General features: G+C 43.1%; 1 protein-coding gene across 3 annotated transcripts in view; it reads left to right on the top strand.

Annotated features, from left to right (window-relative positions):
* TEX11 (testis expressed 11) overlaps positions 1-15,134 on the top strand; it is a 1,490,225-nt gene that overhangs the window by 1,080,632 nt on the left and 394,459 nt on the right. For 2 of the 3 annotated variants that reach the window (XM_063937124.1, XM_063937123.1), the window contains exon 20: positions 13,891-13,935. The exons of the other annotated variant lie outside the window; for it this stretch is intronic. In XM_063937124.1, the coding sequence (XP_063793194.1) occupies positions 13,891-13,935 (45 nt within the window). The remainder of the gene's footprint in view (positions 1-13,890; positions 13,936-15,134) is intronic. 3 annotated transcript variants of the gene reach the window in all.

Here is a 15,134-nt window from a genome sequence, read left to right as displayed (position 1 = left end):
CTTATGTCTATGCCTTCTGTATGCGCTATGTACATTAACCACTGTATGGCTGGTGTTGAGTAACGCTTCTGAGTTTTGTGATAGTTATCAGACGGTACAAGCGCCAACGTGTTATCCTTTAAAAATTTACATCGGTACATGGTCATGCAAACAGCTGCCTGCATGACCAGTTGAAAGGGATCAATGTATCTCTTAACAATAACCGGCTTATTTTTCTTATATACGACAACTTCCTGTTCGGTCATCGATATAACGGCATCTCGGAACACCTTACAAGCCCTCTGTAATATTACCACATCCTCCTTGCAATAGCGTTTAAGTTCATCCTGGAAGTTAAACGACTTATGCTTACATCTTTCATACCAATCTTTGAATTCAATCTTTTCTGTCCCCATCATATATTGCATGCCGAAATGTTGAATATCCGGCATAGCACCTATATAATTTTGGTTAGCGGCTTTGTTAAAAAAATGTGGGAAATATCCTTTTGAACCCTCAAAACCCATTGCTTTTGGTAATACAAAGCACGCATCATAACACCCTGCATTATGGGCTATGAATGTGTATCCTGCAAATTTTGGTCTCATGAATGTTTTTACAAAATCTGCGATACAATCAGTGCCCTGAAACTCCCAGGATTTCTCATCCACCAGTGTTAATGCGTAACAGTAATTAGGTATGTGCACGCTCGTTTCTTGCATGCATTAAAAATCATAAAAAATGTATTTTAAAGTAGGAATCGTAGGTTTAATGTTTTGAATGTAACACAAATGACCCGCAAAATTGTCAATATTCACTATGCAAACGAGGCATTTCATACCCCAACAAGTGTGGTCGGGATTGGTGTACAAACCACAGCGATCGCAATACATTTTTTGAAGGTACGGCATTTTCATAGCCAACGCTAAAGATTTGTGAGTCTCTAAACAGTCTGTTGACCTGCAAAACACCCTACACTGCGTACACCTTAGTGCTGCCTGACCTGTATCAACGCAATCCTGCCTGAGATACGACTTACATAAGAAAAGACAGTCATGCTTATTTCTGTGGTGGTACACATTGTTGCAAAATTTACAGAAGTAACGGGCACCAACAAAAGCTTTAATGTCCAAAATACCATAGTAATGATCATTGTGCCATAGGATGAACAGTATGTTGTCTTTGTATCGACAATCAGTGCTATACCAATTCCAGCAACCATTACTGTAATAGAGAATCTTAATTGATGACTTTAAATGGTTTTTAAAACAAGCAACATCGCTAAAGCTGATCATTTTATCAAGGGGAAAATTCAATGCTTTATGAATCTTGAGTGCCCTTTCGTGTATCACTTGGTCTGTGGAATTATTTTTGTCCAGAAGTTTGCAGAGGCTAGCCGCCAGATGCAGATTGTTACCGCTGTTATTGAAATCATATAACACACGACTGCGCTTTTTAATAAGACTATATGGGATCTCCGTAGTTCCCTCCCCGTCAGGGCACCGCCTACACGATTCTTGAAAACAGAGATCACAAATTTCAACTCTGTATCAAATAAAACCTCAGCATTACTTTGCAGCATGTTTGTTATCTGATTAAAAAAACTGACGGTGTCTAATGACTCGCGCAACTTACGGTGTGAATAGATGGCGTTGTGTAACCCTCCACCTTCCAACCTTAACTGTATACGATGGTTAGGATCGATGTTAATCACGTAGCTGTCGAGCATAGATCTATGTGTCGTGACGGTATGTTGTCATTTTGTTCATTAAATCTACGTGTGTCTTGTCGCGCCAGTCTAAGTCGTTTTTGTTTTCTTAAGTTTCTTAACGTTCTTATGGACCATTTTACTTTTAAATTTCTGCTTGTATTTTTACGGCCCTGTGCTCTACGCATTGCAATGTTGTTCAAACCGCAACCTGTCATAAATAGTCATGTCTGTGTTTTTTTACCGAATGAGTTGACCTCTAGGAAATCACAAGTATCCCTAACTAGGTTGTTCCGTTCTATTGCGAGTTCCAGATAGCGTTTAATACATTTATTAAGCGCATGCTGATCTCGTTTGGCACTGTGCATTATTTCTGCGAGTCGTGTTAATATCCCTGTGGACACGTGGTTCGTGTAAGTGACCTCTCTCCAAACAGCCCCTAACAGCGCATTATATTTTAATTCTGCTGCTTTACTCGTGCGCTCTGCCCTCGTGGGTTTGCCTGTAGTGTTTTGTCGACAACCACCCGCACCTGTTGAACCTACGTCTGATGGACCGTCGTCAGCCTCAGCCATTGTACTCTGACGCGACGTCCGTTGTTGTTGTCTAACATCAATACCAGATGGACCGGCAACAACATCGTCCATCGCCGCAGAACGCGACTCAACCACAGACGCCCTAACCCCTTTGTTTGGCACTTCTGAAATATCAACACAATCGTGACCATCCACAGCTTCTACGTCGGATATATAAAACAACTGTGCTTCTTGAAGTAAATCATAACAGACATCTGGATTTATAACGGGGTCAACCTGCGTATCTGGAATTATAATGGGTTCAACCTGTGTGTATGGAATTATAATGGGTTCAATCTGTGTATCTGGAATTATAATGGGATCATTCTGAGTTACTGATGTTATTATAACCCTATTTCTCTAACGTCCTAGTGGATGCTGGGGACTCCGTAAGGACCATGGGGAATAGACTGGCTCCGCAGGAGACTGGGCACTCTAAAGAAAGATTCAGTACTATCTGGTGTGCACTGGCTCCTCCCTCTATGCCCCTCCTCCAGACCTCAGTTAGAACCTGTGCCCGGCCAGAGCTGGGTGCTCCTAGTGGGCTCTCCTGAGCGTGCTAGAAAAGAAAGTATTTTGTCAGGTTTTTTATTTTCAGAGAGCTTCTGCTGGCAACAGACTCTCTGCTACGTGGGACTGAGGGGAGAGAAGCAAACCTACTCACTGCAGCTAAGTTGCGCTTCTTAGGCTACTGGACACCATTAGCTTCAGAGGGATCGAACACAGGTACCTAACCTTGATCGTCCGTTCCCGGAGCCGCGCCGCCGTCCCCCTCGCAGAGCCAGAAGTACAGAAGCAGCAGAAGCAAGAAGACATCGAAATCGGCGGCAGAAGACTCCTGTCTTCACTTAAGGTAGCGCACAGCACTGCAGCTGTGCGCCATTGCTCCCGCAGCACACCCACACACTCCGGTCACTGTAGGGTGCAGGGGGGGGGGGGCGCCCTGGGCAGCAATTAAGATGCCTGATGGCAAAAGTATACATATATACAGTCAGGCACTGTATATATGTGCGAGCCCCTGCCATTTTTACACATGAGAAGCGGGACAGAAGCCCGCCGCTGAGGGGGCGGGGCCTTCTTCCTCAGCACACCAGCGCCATTTTCTCTTCACAGCTCCGCTGGAAGGACGCTCCCCAAGCTCTCCCCTGCAGTATACAGGTGCAATAGAGGGTAAAAAAGAGAGGGGAGGCACATAAATTTAGGCGCAGAGATAGATAGATATATATATAAAAACAGCAGCTACTGGGTAAAGACTAAGGTACAGTGTAATCCCTGGGTTATATAGCGCTGGGGTGTGTGCTGGCATACTCTCTCTCTGTCTCCCCAAAAGCCTTTGTGGGGTCCTGTCCTCAGTCAGAGCGTTCCCTGTATGTGTGCGGTGTGTCGGTACGCTTGTGTCGACATGTTTGATGAGGAAGGATACGTGGAGGCAGAACAAGTGCAAATAAATGTGGTGTCGCCCCCGACGGGGCCGACACCTGATTGAATGGATATGTGGAAGGTGTTAAATGATAATGTAAGCTCCTTTCATAACAGATTGGATAAAGCTGTAGCCTTGGGACAGTCGGGGTCTCAACCCATGCCTGCTTCCACAGCGCAGAGGCCGTCAGGGTCTCAAAAGCGCCAAATATCCCAGTTAGTTGACACAGACGTCGACACGGAATCTGACTCCAGTGTCGATGACGATGATGCAAAGTTGCAGCCTAAAATGACTAAAGCCATCCGCTACATGATTGTGGCAATGAAGGATGTGTTACACATTTCTGAGGAAAATCCTGTCCCTGACAAGAGGATTTATATGTATGGGGAGAAAAAGCAAGATGTGGCTTTTCCCCCGTCACATGAATTGAATGAATTATGTGAAAAAGCGTGGGATTCCCCTGATAGGAAGGTAGTAATTTCCAAGAGATTGCTGATGGCGTATCCTTTCCCGCCAACGGACAGGTTACGCTGGGAATCCTCCCCCAGGGTAGATAAGGCGTTGACACGCTTATCTAAGAAGGTGGCCCTGCCGTCTCAGGATACGGCCGCCCTAAAGGATCCTGCGGATAGAAAGCAGGAAGCTATCCTGAAGTCTGTTTACACACATTCTGGTACGCTGCTGAGGCCAGCAATTGCTTCGGCCTGGATGTGTAGTGATGTAGCAGCATGGACGGATACTCTGTCTGAGGAGTTAGATACCCTGGACAGGGACTCTGTTCTAATGACCCTGGCACATATCAAGGACGCGGTCCTATATATGCGGGATGCCCAGAGGGACATTTGCCTGCTGGACTCTAGAGTAAACGCAATGTCCATTTCTGCCAGAAGGGTCTTATGGACTCGGCAATGGACAGGGGATACCGACTCTAAAAAACACATGGAGGTTTTACCTTATAAGGGTGAGGAATTGTTTGGGGATGGTCTCTCAGACCTAGTTTCCACAGCTACGGCTGGGAAGTCAAATTTCTTGCCTTATGTCCCGCCACAGCCTAAGAAAGCAACGTATTACCAAATGCAGTCCTTTCGTTCGCAAAAGAGCAAGAAAGTCAGAGGTGCATCCTTTCTTGCCAGAGGCAGGGGTAGAGGAAAGAGGCTGCACCACGCAGCTAGTTCCCAGGAACAAAAGTCCTCCCCGGCTTCCACTAAATCCATTGCATGACGCTGGGGCTCCACAGGCTGAGCCAGGAGCCGTGGGGGCGCATCTCCGACATTTCAGCCACCAGTGGGTTCGCTCACGGGTGGATCCTTGGGCTACACAAGTTGTGTCTCAGGGATACAAACTGGAATTCGAGGTGACGCCCCCTCACGGTTACCTAAAATCGGCCTTGCCAGTTTCCCCCATGGAAAGGGAGGTAGTGCTGGCAGCAATTCACAAGTTATACCTCCAGCAGGTGGTAGTAAAGGTTCCTCTCCTTCAACAGGGAAGGGGTTACTATTCCACTATGTTTGTAGTACCGAAACCGGACGGTTCGGTCAGACCCATCTTGAATTTAAAATCCCTGAACATTTATCTGAAGAAATTCAAGTTCAAAATGGAATCGCTCAGAGCGGTCATTGCAAGCCTGGAAGAGGGGTATTTTATGGTGTCTCTGGACATCAAGGATGCTTACTTGCATGTCCCCATTTATCCACCTCATCAGGAGTACTTCAGATTTGTGGTACAGGACTGTCATTACCAATTCCAGACGTTGCCGTTTGGGCTCTCCACGGCACCGAGAATATTTACCATGGTAATGGCGGAAATGATGGTGCTCCTGAGAAAGCAAGGAGTCACAATTATCCCATACTTGGACGATCTCCTCATAAAGGCGAGGTCCAGAGAGCAGTTGCTGATCAGCGTAGCACACTCTCAGGAAGTGTTGCAACAGCACGGCTGGATTCTGAATATCCCAAAATCGCAGCTGATTCCTACGACGCGTCTGCCCTTTCTGGGCATGATTCTGGACACAGACCAGAAGAAGGTGTTTCTCCCAGCGGAGAAGGCTCAGGAGCTCGTGACCCTAGTCAGAGACCTCTTAAAACCGAAACAGGTGTCGGTGCATCACTGCACGCGAGTCCTGGGAAAGATGGTGGCATCATACGAAGCCATTCCCTTCGGCAGGTTCAATGCGAGGATCTTTCAGTGGGATCTGTTGGACAAGTGGTCCGGATCACATCTTCAGATGCATCGGCTGATCACCCTGTCCCCCAGGGCCAGGGTGTCTCTTCTGTGGTGACTGCAGAGTGCTCACCTTCTCGAGGGCCGCAGGTTCGGCATACAGGACTGGGTCCTGGTGACCACGGATGCGAGCCTCCGAGGATGGGGGGCAGTCACTCAGGGAAGAAACTTCCAAGGGTTGTGGTCAAGTCAGGAGGCTTGTCTGCACATAAATATCCTGGAACTAAGGGCCATATACAACGCCCGGAGTCAAGCGGAGCCTCTGCTTCGCAACCAACCGGTGCTGATTCAGTCAGACAACATCACCGCAGTGGCTCATGTAAACCGCCAGGGCGGCACAAGAAGCAGAGTGGCGTTGGCGGAAGCCACCAGGATACTTCGTTGGGCGGAGAATCACGTGCAAGCACTGTCAGCAGTGTTCATTCCGGGAGTGGACAACTGGGAAGCAGACTTCCTCAGCAGGCACGACCTCCACCCGGGAGAGTGGGGACTTCATCAAGAAGTCTTCACGCAGATTGCAAGTCGGTGGGAACTGCCACAGGTGGACATGATGGCGTCCCGCCTCAACAAAAAGCTAAAAAGGTATTGCGCCAGGTCAAGGGACCCTCAGGCGATAGCTGTGGACGCACTGGTAACACCGTGGGTGTTCCAGTCGGTCTATGTGTTTCCTCCTCTTCCTCTCATACCCAAGGTACTGAGAATCGTAAGGAAAAGAAGAGTGAAAACAATACTCATTGTTCCGGACTGGCCAAGAAGGACTTGGTACCCGGAACTGCAAGAAATGCTCACAGAGGAACCATGGCCTCTGCCTCTCAGACAGGACCTGTTGCAACAGGGGCCCTGTCTGTTCCAAGACTTACCACGGCTGCATTTGACGGCATGGCGGTTTAACCCCGAATCCTAGCAGAAATCGGCCCTATCCATCTTCTTTCAAAAAGAACTGGCTTCACTGCCTGAGGTTCAGACGTTTGTTAAGGGAGTGCTGCATATTCAGCCCCCTTTGGTGCCACCAGTGGCACCTTGGGATCTTAACGTGGTGTTGGATTTCCTGAAATCCCACTGGTTTGAGCCACTTAAGACCGTGGAAATAAGTATCTCACGTGGAAAGTGGTCATGCTGTTGGCTTTAGCTTCAGCTAGGCGTGTGTCAGAATTGGCGGCTTTGTCATGTAAAAGCCCCTATCTGGTTTTCCATATGGACAGGGCAGAATTGCGGACTCGTCCGCAGTTTCTGCCAAAGGCTACTCGTGACTTGGAGGACTCCAAGTTGCTGGACGTAGTCCGGGCTTTGAAGATTTATGTAACCAGAACAGCTGGAGTCAGGAAGACTGACTCGCTGTTTATCCTGTATGCATCCAACAAGCTGGGTGCTCCTGCTTCAAAGCAAACTATTGCTCGCTGGATCTGTAACATGATTCAGTAGGCTCATTCTGCGGCGGTATTGCCGCAGCCGAAATCAGTGAAAGCCCATTCCACAAGGAAAGTGGGCTCTTCTTGGGCGGCTGCCCGAGGGGTCTCGGCATTACAGCTTTGCCGAGCTACTACTTGGTCGGGTTCAAACACTTTTGCAAAATTCTACAGGTTTGATACCCTGGCTGAGGAGGACCATGTGTTTGCCCATTCGGTGCTGCAGAGTCATCCGCACTCTCCCGCCCGTTTGGGAGCTTTGGTATAATCCCCATGGTCCTTACGGAGTCCCCAGCATCCACTAGGACGTTAGAGAAAATAAGAATTTACTCACCGGTAATTCTATTTCTCGTAGTCCGTAGTGGATGCTGGGCGCCTGTCCCAAGTGCGGACTTTCTGCAATACGTGTATATAGTTATTGCTTAACAAAGGGTTATGGTTATGTAGCATCGGTTGAGTGATGCTCAGTTGTTGTTCATACTGTTAACTGGGTAAGTTTATCACAAGTTGTACAGTGTGATTGGTGTGGCTGGTATGAGTCTTACCCTGGATTCCAAAATCCTTTCCTTGTAATGTCAGCTCTTCCGGGCACAGTTTCCTTAACTGAGGTCTGGAGGAGGGGCATAGAGGGAGGAGCCAGTGCACACCAGATAGTACTGAATCTTTCTTTAGAGTGCCCAGTCTCCTGCGGAGCCCGTCTATTCCCCATGGTCCTTACGGAGTCCCCAGCATCCACTACGGACTACGAGAAATAGAATTACCGGTGAGTAAATTCTTAGTTTTCTTTTGTATATTTGATCTTGTACTTTTTTGAGAGCTGATTGGCCCTCTTACCTTTTGCAATCTCTGAGTCAGCAGTTTTATCACTAACACAGTTCGTTTGTTCATCATCATCATGATCGGGCAACATCTTGAATTTGTTGCCGTTGTTACATCTAGTTGGCGCATCTTGTAACGCAGTCAACCACCTTCTTTTAGACTCGGTTTTGTCTGTATAATCCAACTTCCTCTTCACACCCGTTTGCTAAGGTATTTCATTCACCTAATGCGTTGTGCGCGGCACATCACTCACACGACTGTTTGGATTAATTTTACCGTACATCTGATTCATTATCAACGGCTTAGAACCAAATAGGCGTAATTGTCTGTTTGGCGGCTGCATGTATTGATACTCTTTGTCATCGGGTCTATGCGCCGTTGTATCGGGTGTGCTTGTACGGGGCGCCGCTTCGATCGTTTCATCATCCGATGTAATTATAGAACAAGGGCCCTCATTCCGAGTCGTTCGCTCGGTATTTTTCATCGCATCGCAATGAAAATCCGCTTAGTACGCATGCGCAATATTCGCACTGCGACTGCGCCAAGTAATTTAACAATGAAGATAGTATTTTTACTCACAGCTTTTTCATCGCTCCGGCGATCGTAATGTGATTGACAGGAAATGGGTGTTACTGGGCGGAAACACGGCGTTTTATGGGCGTGTGGATGAAAACGCTACCGTTTCCGGAAAAAACGCAGGAGTGGCTGGAGAAACGGGGGAGTGTCTGAGCGAACGCTGGGTGTGTTTGTGACGTCAAACCAGGAACGACAAGCACTGAACTGATCGCACAGGCAGAGTAAGGTTGAAGTTACTCAGAAACTGCAAAGTAGTTTGTATTCGCAATATTGCGATTACATCGGTCGCAATTTTAAGAAGCTAAGATACACTCCCAGTAGGCGTAGGCTTAGCGTGTGTAACTCTGCTAAATTCGCCTTGCGACCGATCAACTCGGAATGAGGGCCAATATCCGGAAGGATCCATGTTGTATAATGTTTCATCGAATGCTAAAAAACAAAAACAATTAATTAGTTGCACGGCTATGATTTACATTTTTGCTCTGTGAAATCATTAGCTTTTTAAATACGTGTAACAACCGTATAGCGACGTTTAATTAACTTACTATCGATAGAAAACATAACAATTAGTTAGATGTATGGCTATGATTGACATTTTTTCTCTGTTAAAAAAATTAACGTTTTAAATACGTGTAACAATCGTATAGCCACGTTTAATTAACTTACTAACGATAGAAAACATAACAATTAGTTAGATGTATGGCTTTGATTGACATTTTTTCTCTGTTAAAAAATTAACGTTTTAAATGCTTGTAACAAACGAATCGCGTCGTTGAATTAACTTAATCGATAGAAAACTCCTCTTGCGGTTCTTACTCCTGTGACGGCAGCGGGCGCATGTGCACATCGCGCATATACTTTTCAAAGCTTGTTTCCACGCATAGGTGGTTAGGGCTATCTGCGAAATACAAATGAGCAATTTAAAATCATTTCATACCATAGGACGTGATAAGGGCTAAAAATGGAAGAACATTTTAAACACGCTTGGTATAGAGCTATTTATAAACTTACAAAGAATTAAGGTTCAAAAAGGTTTGAGATTACCTAAAGGATAAAAAAGGCTCTGTCTAGATGGACCAAGTGGTCCTTATCTAACGTCAAATTCTATATTTCTATGTTTCTAATACACGTACAGCTACTTTGCGCACTCGGTAAAAACGTATCATTCGTTTTAAAAAGCTAAATTCACAAACATATACATACAACTGCTTTGAGACTTCGGTGAATCAGCGTATGCCTTATAAGGATTCTGAATCGCTCCATCAGCAGAACCATTTGCGCATTCTATGACGTCTGGACCTGTCCTTCTCAGCCCTTGACCGACCGGTCCTGCGTAAGATTAATTCTTGTTAATTATGCGAGCATAAGCATTTTAAAAACAAATTAAAATTATTCAGCAGTCGATAAACTTACGATCACAAGATTTAACATTATATATCTATAAAATAACATTATTTATGAACCGTTAAACATAGTATGACCACTTACGAGTTAGCGGTTGATAAAGATGCTCATCAATTTGCGAAAGACTAGCGATCATGTCATCGTCAGAAATTTCAAATACATTGCGACTTGATGACTGTTAAAAAAGATATAGTGTAGATTACATTTATATTTATCGTTAACTTTTGTTTTTTCATAATAATGCAGCTTGTAAAGATATTTTAACGACTTTACGATCAAATAAACTGTACATAAATACATACCGCCATTATTATTTTAACAGACACTTCGTCTTGAAATAATCTTAATGCTGTAAGACAAAAATTATAATAAATGTATTTTAAATATACATGAATAAAACATATATGCTAAATAGCGTATTTACACAACATTTATGAATCACAAAAATATTGTGATAATCTTTTAAATACTTTTTAAATTAAAACAGAAAATGTTAATACGCTAATACAGGCATTGCCATAATAAACCATTAGATGTCACTCATTCATACATAATAGACGTGGTTGATTTTTAAAATACAATACACATCTATATATAAAAAATTATCATATAACCCGATATATACACATCATATGCAACATTCTTCTTAATAAGTAACGACATGCACCCGGCGGTTATTAGCAACAAATCAACGTTTAGGAAATAAAAAAAATAAAAAAATTCACAGCCCGTGTTAGCAATAGATAAACTATCACTAATTATATAGGCCGTCATTAAAGTAAGTATGCCGTATAAGAAAATTGATAACGTCGTATGTAATATTGTCTAAGATGGAGAAACATAATAAAATAAAAAATAAAATAAAAATAAAAAGGTCAAATATTTATAATACTTACATATACCTTGCTCGATATCTTCTGTGTGAGAGATTTCAACGCTGTGATGGTATGGTTACCGGACTTTCTTTATAAAGCTGAAATGTTGTTGACACATGCAAAACTCAGACCCTTCGGGTGGAGATATAGGGGGTATGTACAAATCGAGTTTCAAAAAACAGCTTATTTATTAATTAACACATAATTTTACATCTGATTATGTTATACAACTAATTTATACGGCTTTATCTTACATAAAGCATTGCCAACATTTTGAATATAAACATTAGATTTTTTTACAAACGATATTAGGATATATATATATATATATATAAACAGTTTAGTTCCTATATGATGTAGAATGATTTTACTGATTTGTATTACTTGTTATATGTATTATTTTATATACCCATTAGGCTCTATTAATACTGGTTAGCATCTATTAACCGGCAATTAAGTATTATGCTTATTACCAGTCGGGTCACTGCAGCGCAGTTAAAATGGTTCTCTCTCTATATCTCTTAACCACTAACCGCTGCTAATTGATAATATATCATTATCCATAGCGTGTATGCCATTTTACATCCGACAACCAGTCAATTACAAACCTGTGTTCTCATAGCACTCTTGATAGACCTTAATTAATGACCAGACAAGTCTGGTCATGTCTGTTTGCCCTATTAGTTCAACCTTCGGTCACTAGCAAATTCCCCAGCCTTACAAATTATCATATCCCTAGTAACAGAAATTAATTACTCTACAACTTTCTTGTCTGTTTGCGTGGCTCAAATAGCTGTAAATATAAACAAACATAAGGACTACCTAGTTCTCAATGTCAACTCTTAATTAAAGCAAACAGGTTTGTCTATGTGTACTGATCAATAAAGTATTACTTCTCTGTAATTAAAACAAATTATACGTCTATGTGTACTGGTCATTAGTTAACCAATCTGTCTGTAACAGCGTAAACATCGTAAGGAACAACTAGATCTCTATGTCAACTACTAATTAAAACAATTTACACATCTATGTGTACTGGTCATTAGTTTACTAATCTGTCACAAACAGCATAGCTTAAAATACACATATAGTGAACTCTTAATGCACACATCTTTCTGTGTGCCTGCCCATTAATAGTTCACCTATCTGTAACAAATCTCAAGGCTCGAGGTCAACTATCGGTCACTGAAAGGTGAACTAATGCTATAAGGTTTATACAATTTTATAGATAACACTCTGAAACCAATAAACAGCAGTCGTATCTCGTACACTTATTTTATAAATCAACCGGATATAACATTTACTGGTGCAACTGAGAGTTAATACACAGTAGGCTTTTCAATGGTTAAACGACGCTTATATCTCATTCTGTAAGCTTATTTCATATAAAACAACATCAGAAGGGGAGGAAAAGTGGGAGTGTCGGAGGAGTGGTTAGAGGCGTGTTTAGAGGCATGGTTTGCATAATTAGAGGTGTGTCGACCTGACAGATTGAGTTTGACGGAAAGTGGTGCTCTCTCTACTCTTACGGAGTCCCCAGCATCCTCTAGGACGTATGAGAAAATAAGATTTTATTACCTACCGGTAAATCCTTTTCTCTTAGTCCGTAGAGGATGCTGGGCGCCCGTCCCAGGGCATACCGTGTCTGCAGTTATTGGTTATGGTTACACTCTTGTGGTGTTTCTTTTCTGTCAGGCTGTTGCTGACGTTGTGCATGCCATGGCAGGTGGTGTCTTATTATTGGTTGTGTTGACACACTGGTTGTGTTACATATTCTCTCAGCATGTGGCTGTGTATTATTCATGCCGTTGGCTGGTATTCTATTGCATGCCACGTTCTGCAGTATGTTCGTGGTGTGAGCTGGTATGACACTCACCGTGTTTAAATAATAAATTCTTTCCTCGAAATGTCCGTCTCCCTGGGCACAGTTCCTATAACTGAGGTCTGGAGGAGGGGCATAGAGGGAGGAGCCAGTTCACACCCATTCAAAGTCGTATAGTGTGCCCATGTCTCCTGCGGATCCCGTCTATACCCCATGGTCCTTACGGAGTCCCCAGCATCCTCTACGGACTAAGAGAAAAGGATTTACCGGTAGGTATTAAAATCCTATTATAACCATGCAGTACAAATTCAGGATGCTCTTGGTACAGCTCGGCATTATTAAAATCTCTTTCCGTATGGAACATTATGTGGTGTTTCTTATTCAGCTGTTTTTATTATATAAATTTTTTCATGATAAAACAGATTAAATGTAATATGCTTGCAGTAAGTATCCCATGAAATTACATTAAACAAATTTTTATTGGTTTGATTTTTTTTTCTGTCTGTTTATTTACATCTGTGGGCCTAATTCAGACTTGATCGCACCTCTTTGCAGAGGATTGCAATCGGATAGTCGCCAGCCAGAATAAAAATCCGCCCCATGCAAGTCGGCATACGCCATGCGGAAAGCTTTGCAAACACCGGTCAACTGCAAATCTGTTCGCATCTCACCACCTAATGATTTTTCCAGTCTCTGCAGTCTATTCGTAGCCCAGGATTTAATCCTACAGTGCAAAAAACCAGGCTGAGCGGGCCGGAGCTGATGTCACACAGCCTCCCTAAAAATGCTTGGGAACGCCTGCGTTTTTCCTGACACTCCCGGAAAATGGCCGGTTACCACCCCCAAACGTCCACTTCCTGTCAATCAATCTGCGTTCGCCTAGCAATCAAAAAGGCGCAGGATTTTTCGCAGTTTGGCCTCGCGCCTGCGCATTATGATCAGTATGCATGCACAGTCGTTCAGTAACCGACTCTTGTACGATTTCGCACAACAGAGATCAGGTCTGAATTAGGCCCTATATGTTTTTGTTTTTCAACTAAAGAATGTATCAATAAAATAGAATAGTAGATTACTTCTCTCTTTTAGATGTTTGGTACGATTGACTCTTTCAGTAGAAGGTGAAGACAAAAGGTAAAGTAGATAGACAAGTGATTGCTATATTTAGTGCAATGTGTTTCACCAACTCTTTTGATCATTCTTATATTTGTGAATATAAAGACAATAGTGAAATTATCCTAAAATCAGCACAGATCACTTAATAAGCTTCTCCTTTAAGAGATTCATTGGCTCCTTAATTAAAAGTTGTACAATAGGATATAGATTTTTCTCTGACACACATAGACTAACAAAGGGCCTTATTCAGTATGGAGTGCATCTATGATGCAATTGCATTCTGAACTATTAATGCCCAGTGTGCATGCGCAGCAGCCATACTGCGCGTGCACACACAGTGAGTTCACAAACCTGAAAAATGGTGGCTCTGCGACTGCCTTCGCAGCCTGACTGCGGAGCAGGGGGACATCCACAAAACAGTGATGCAATCGCAATTGAATTTTTATCGCATCGCTGCTGGGTATTTGCAAGCCGGGTGGCCTTGCCCTCTGCTAGGCGGCTCCCAGCATTCGATCGCAGCTAGTTGCAGTTTTGCTAAAATAGTCTGTAATCTACACAGCTCAACAAATCAATAGAAAAATAAAGATTCATAGTGTAATTAGCTAAACTATATTATTTTTTTAATAAAAAAAAAAAAAATTAAAGTTTATGCTAAAGTACGTGTAATACTTGCTTTGCATATAGAAAACAAATACCAGATGCAATACCAGATGCAACATTAAAACACATGCAGACACTTAAGAGATCAGATGTGTTAGTGTGCGTTTTGGTTGCTAAGACAAATTCTTTGTAATGAAAAGCATTTGAGTGTGGCTTCATGCATAATTGCTGGCAATATCCTCAATATACAGTATACCAATTCAAAAGGACTTGTCTAATATGTTGTTGTACTTTACTATACACAGCAGGAGTTTACATCTTGCCACCATTTATTAATATGCTTCCTCCAACTAATGTAAGGACAAAGAAAATACACAAGCCCCTTTGTGCCTACCTGCATGTGTATTGAGCAAGTACTGTGTAAATTAAGCTGCAAAGCATTCTAGACACTTCTTTAAGTCACGTTAAGAGTAGTCCCACCTCCAGCCAGGAGAGGTTACGTTTGTACCTAAACTTGTTGGTGAATTTGACATTTTCCAAGATGGCCAGTACTGCCTTGGAAGAATAAATCTTGGCTCACATATCCTGGGTCACTATTGATCCTACTTACTACCAGA

This window comes from Pseudophryne corroboree, chromosome 8 (assembly GCF_028390025.1).
Source record: "Pseudophryne corroboree isolate aPseCor3 chromosome 8, aPseCor3.hap2, whole genome shotgun sequence".
Lineage (NCBI taxonomy): Eukaryota > Metazoa > Chordata > Amphibia > Anura > Myobatrachidae > Pseudophryne > Pseudophryne corroboree.
This window is presented reverse-complemented; position numbering and strand designations above follow the sequence as displayed.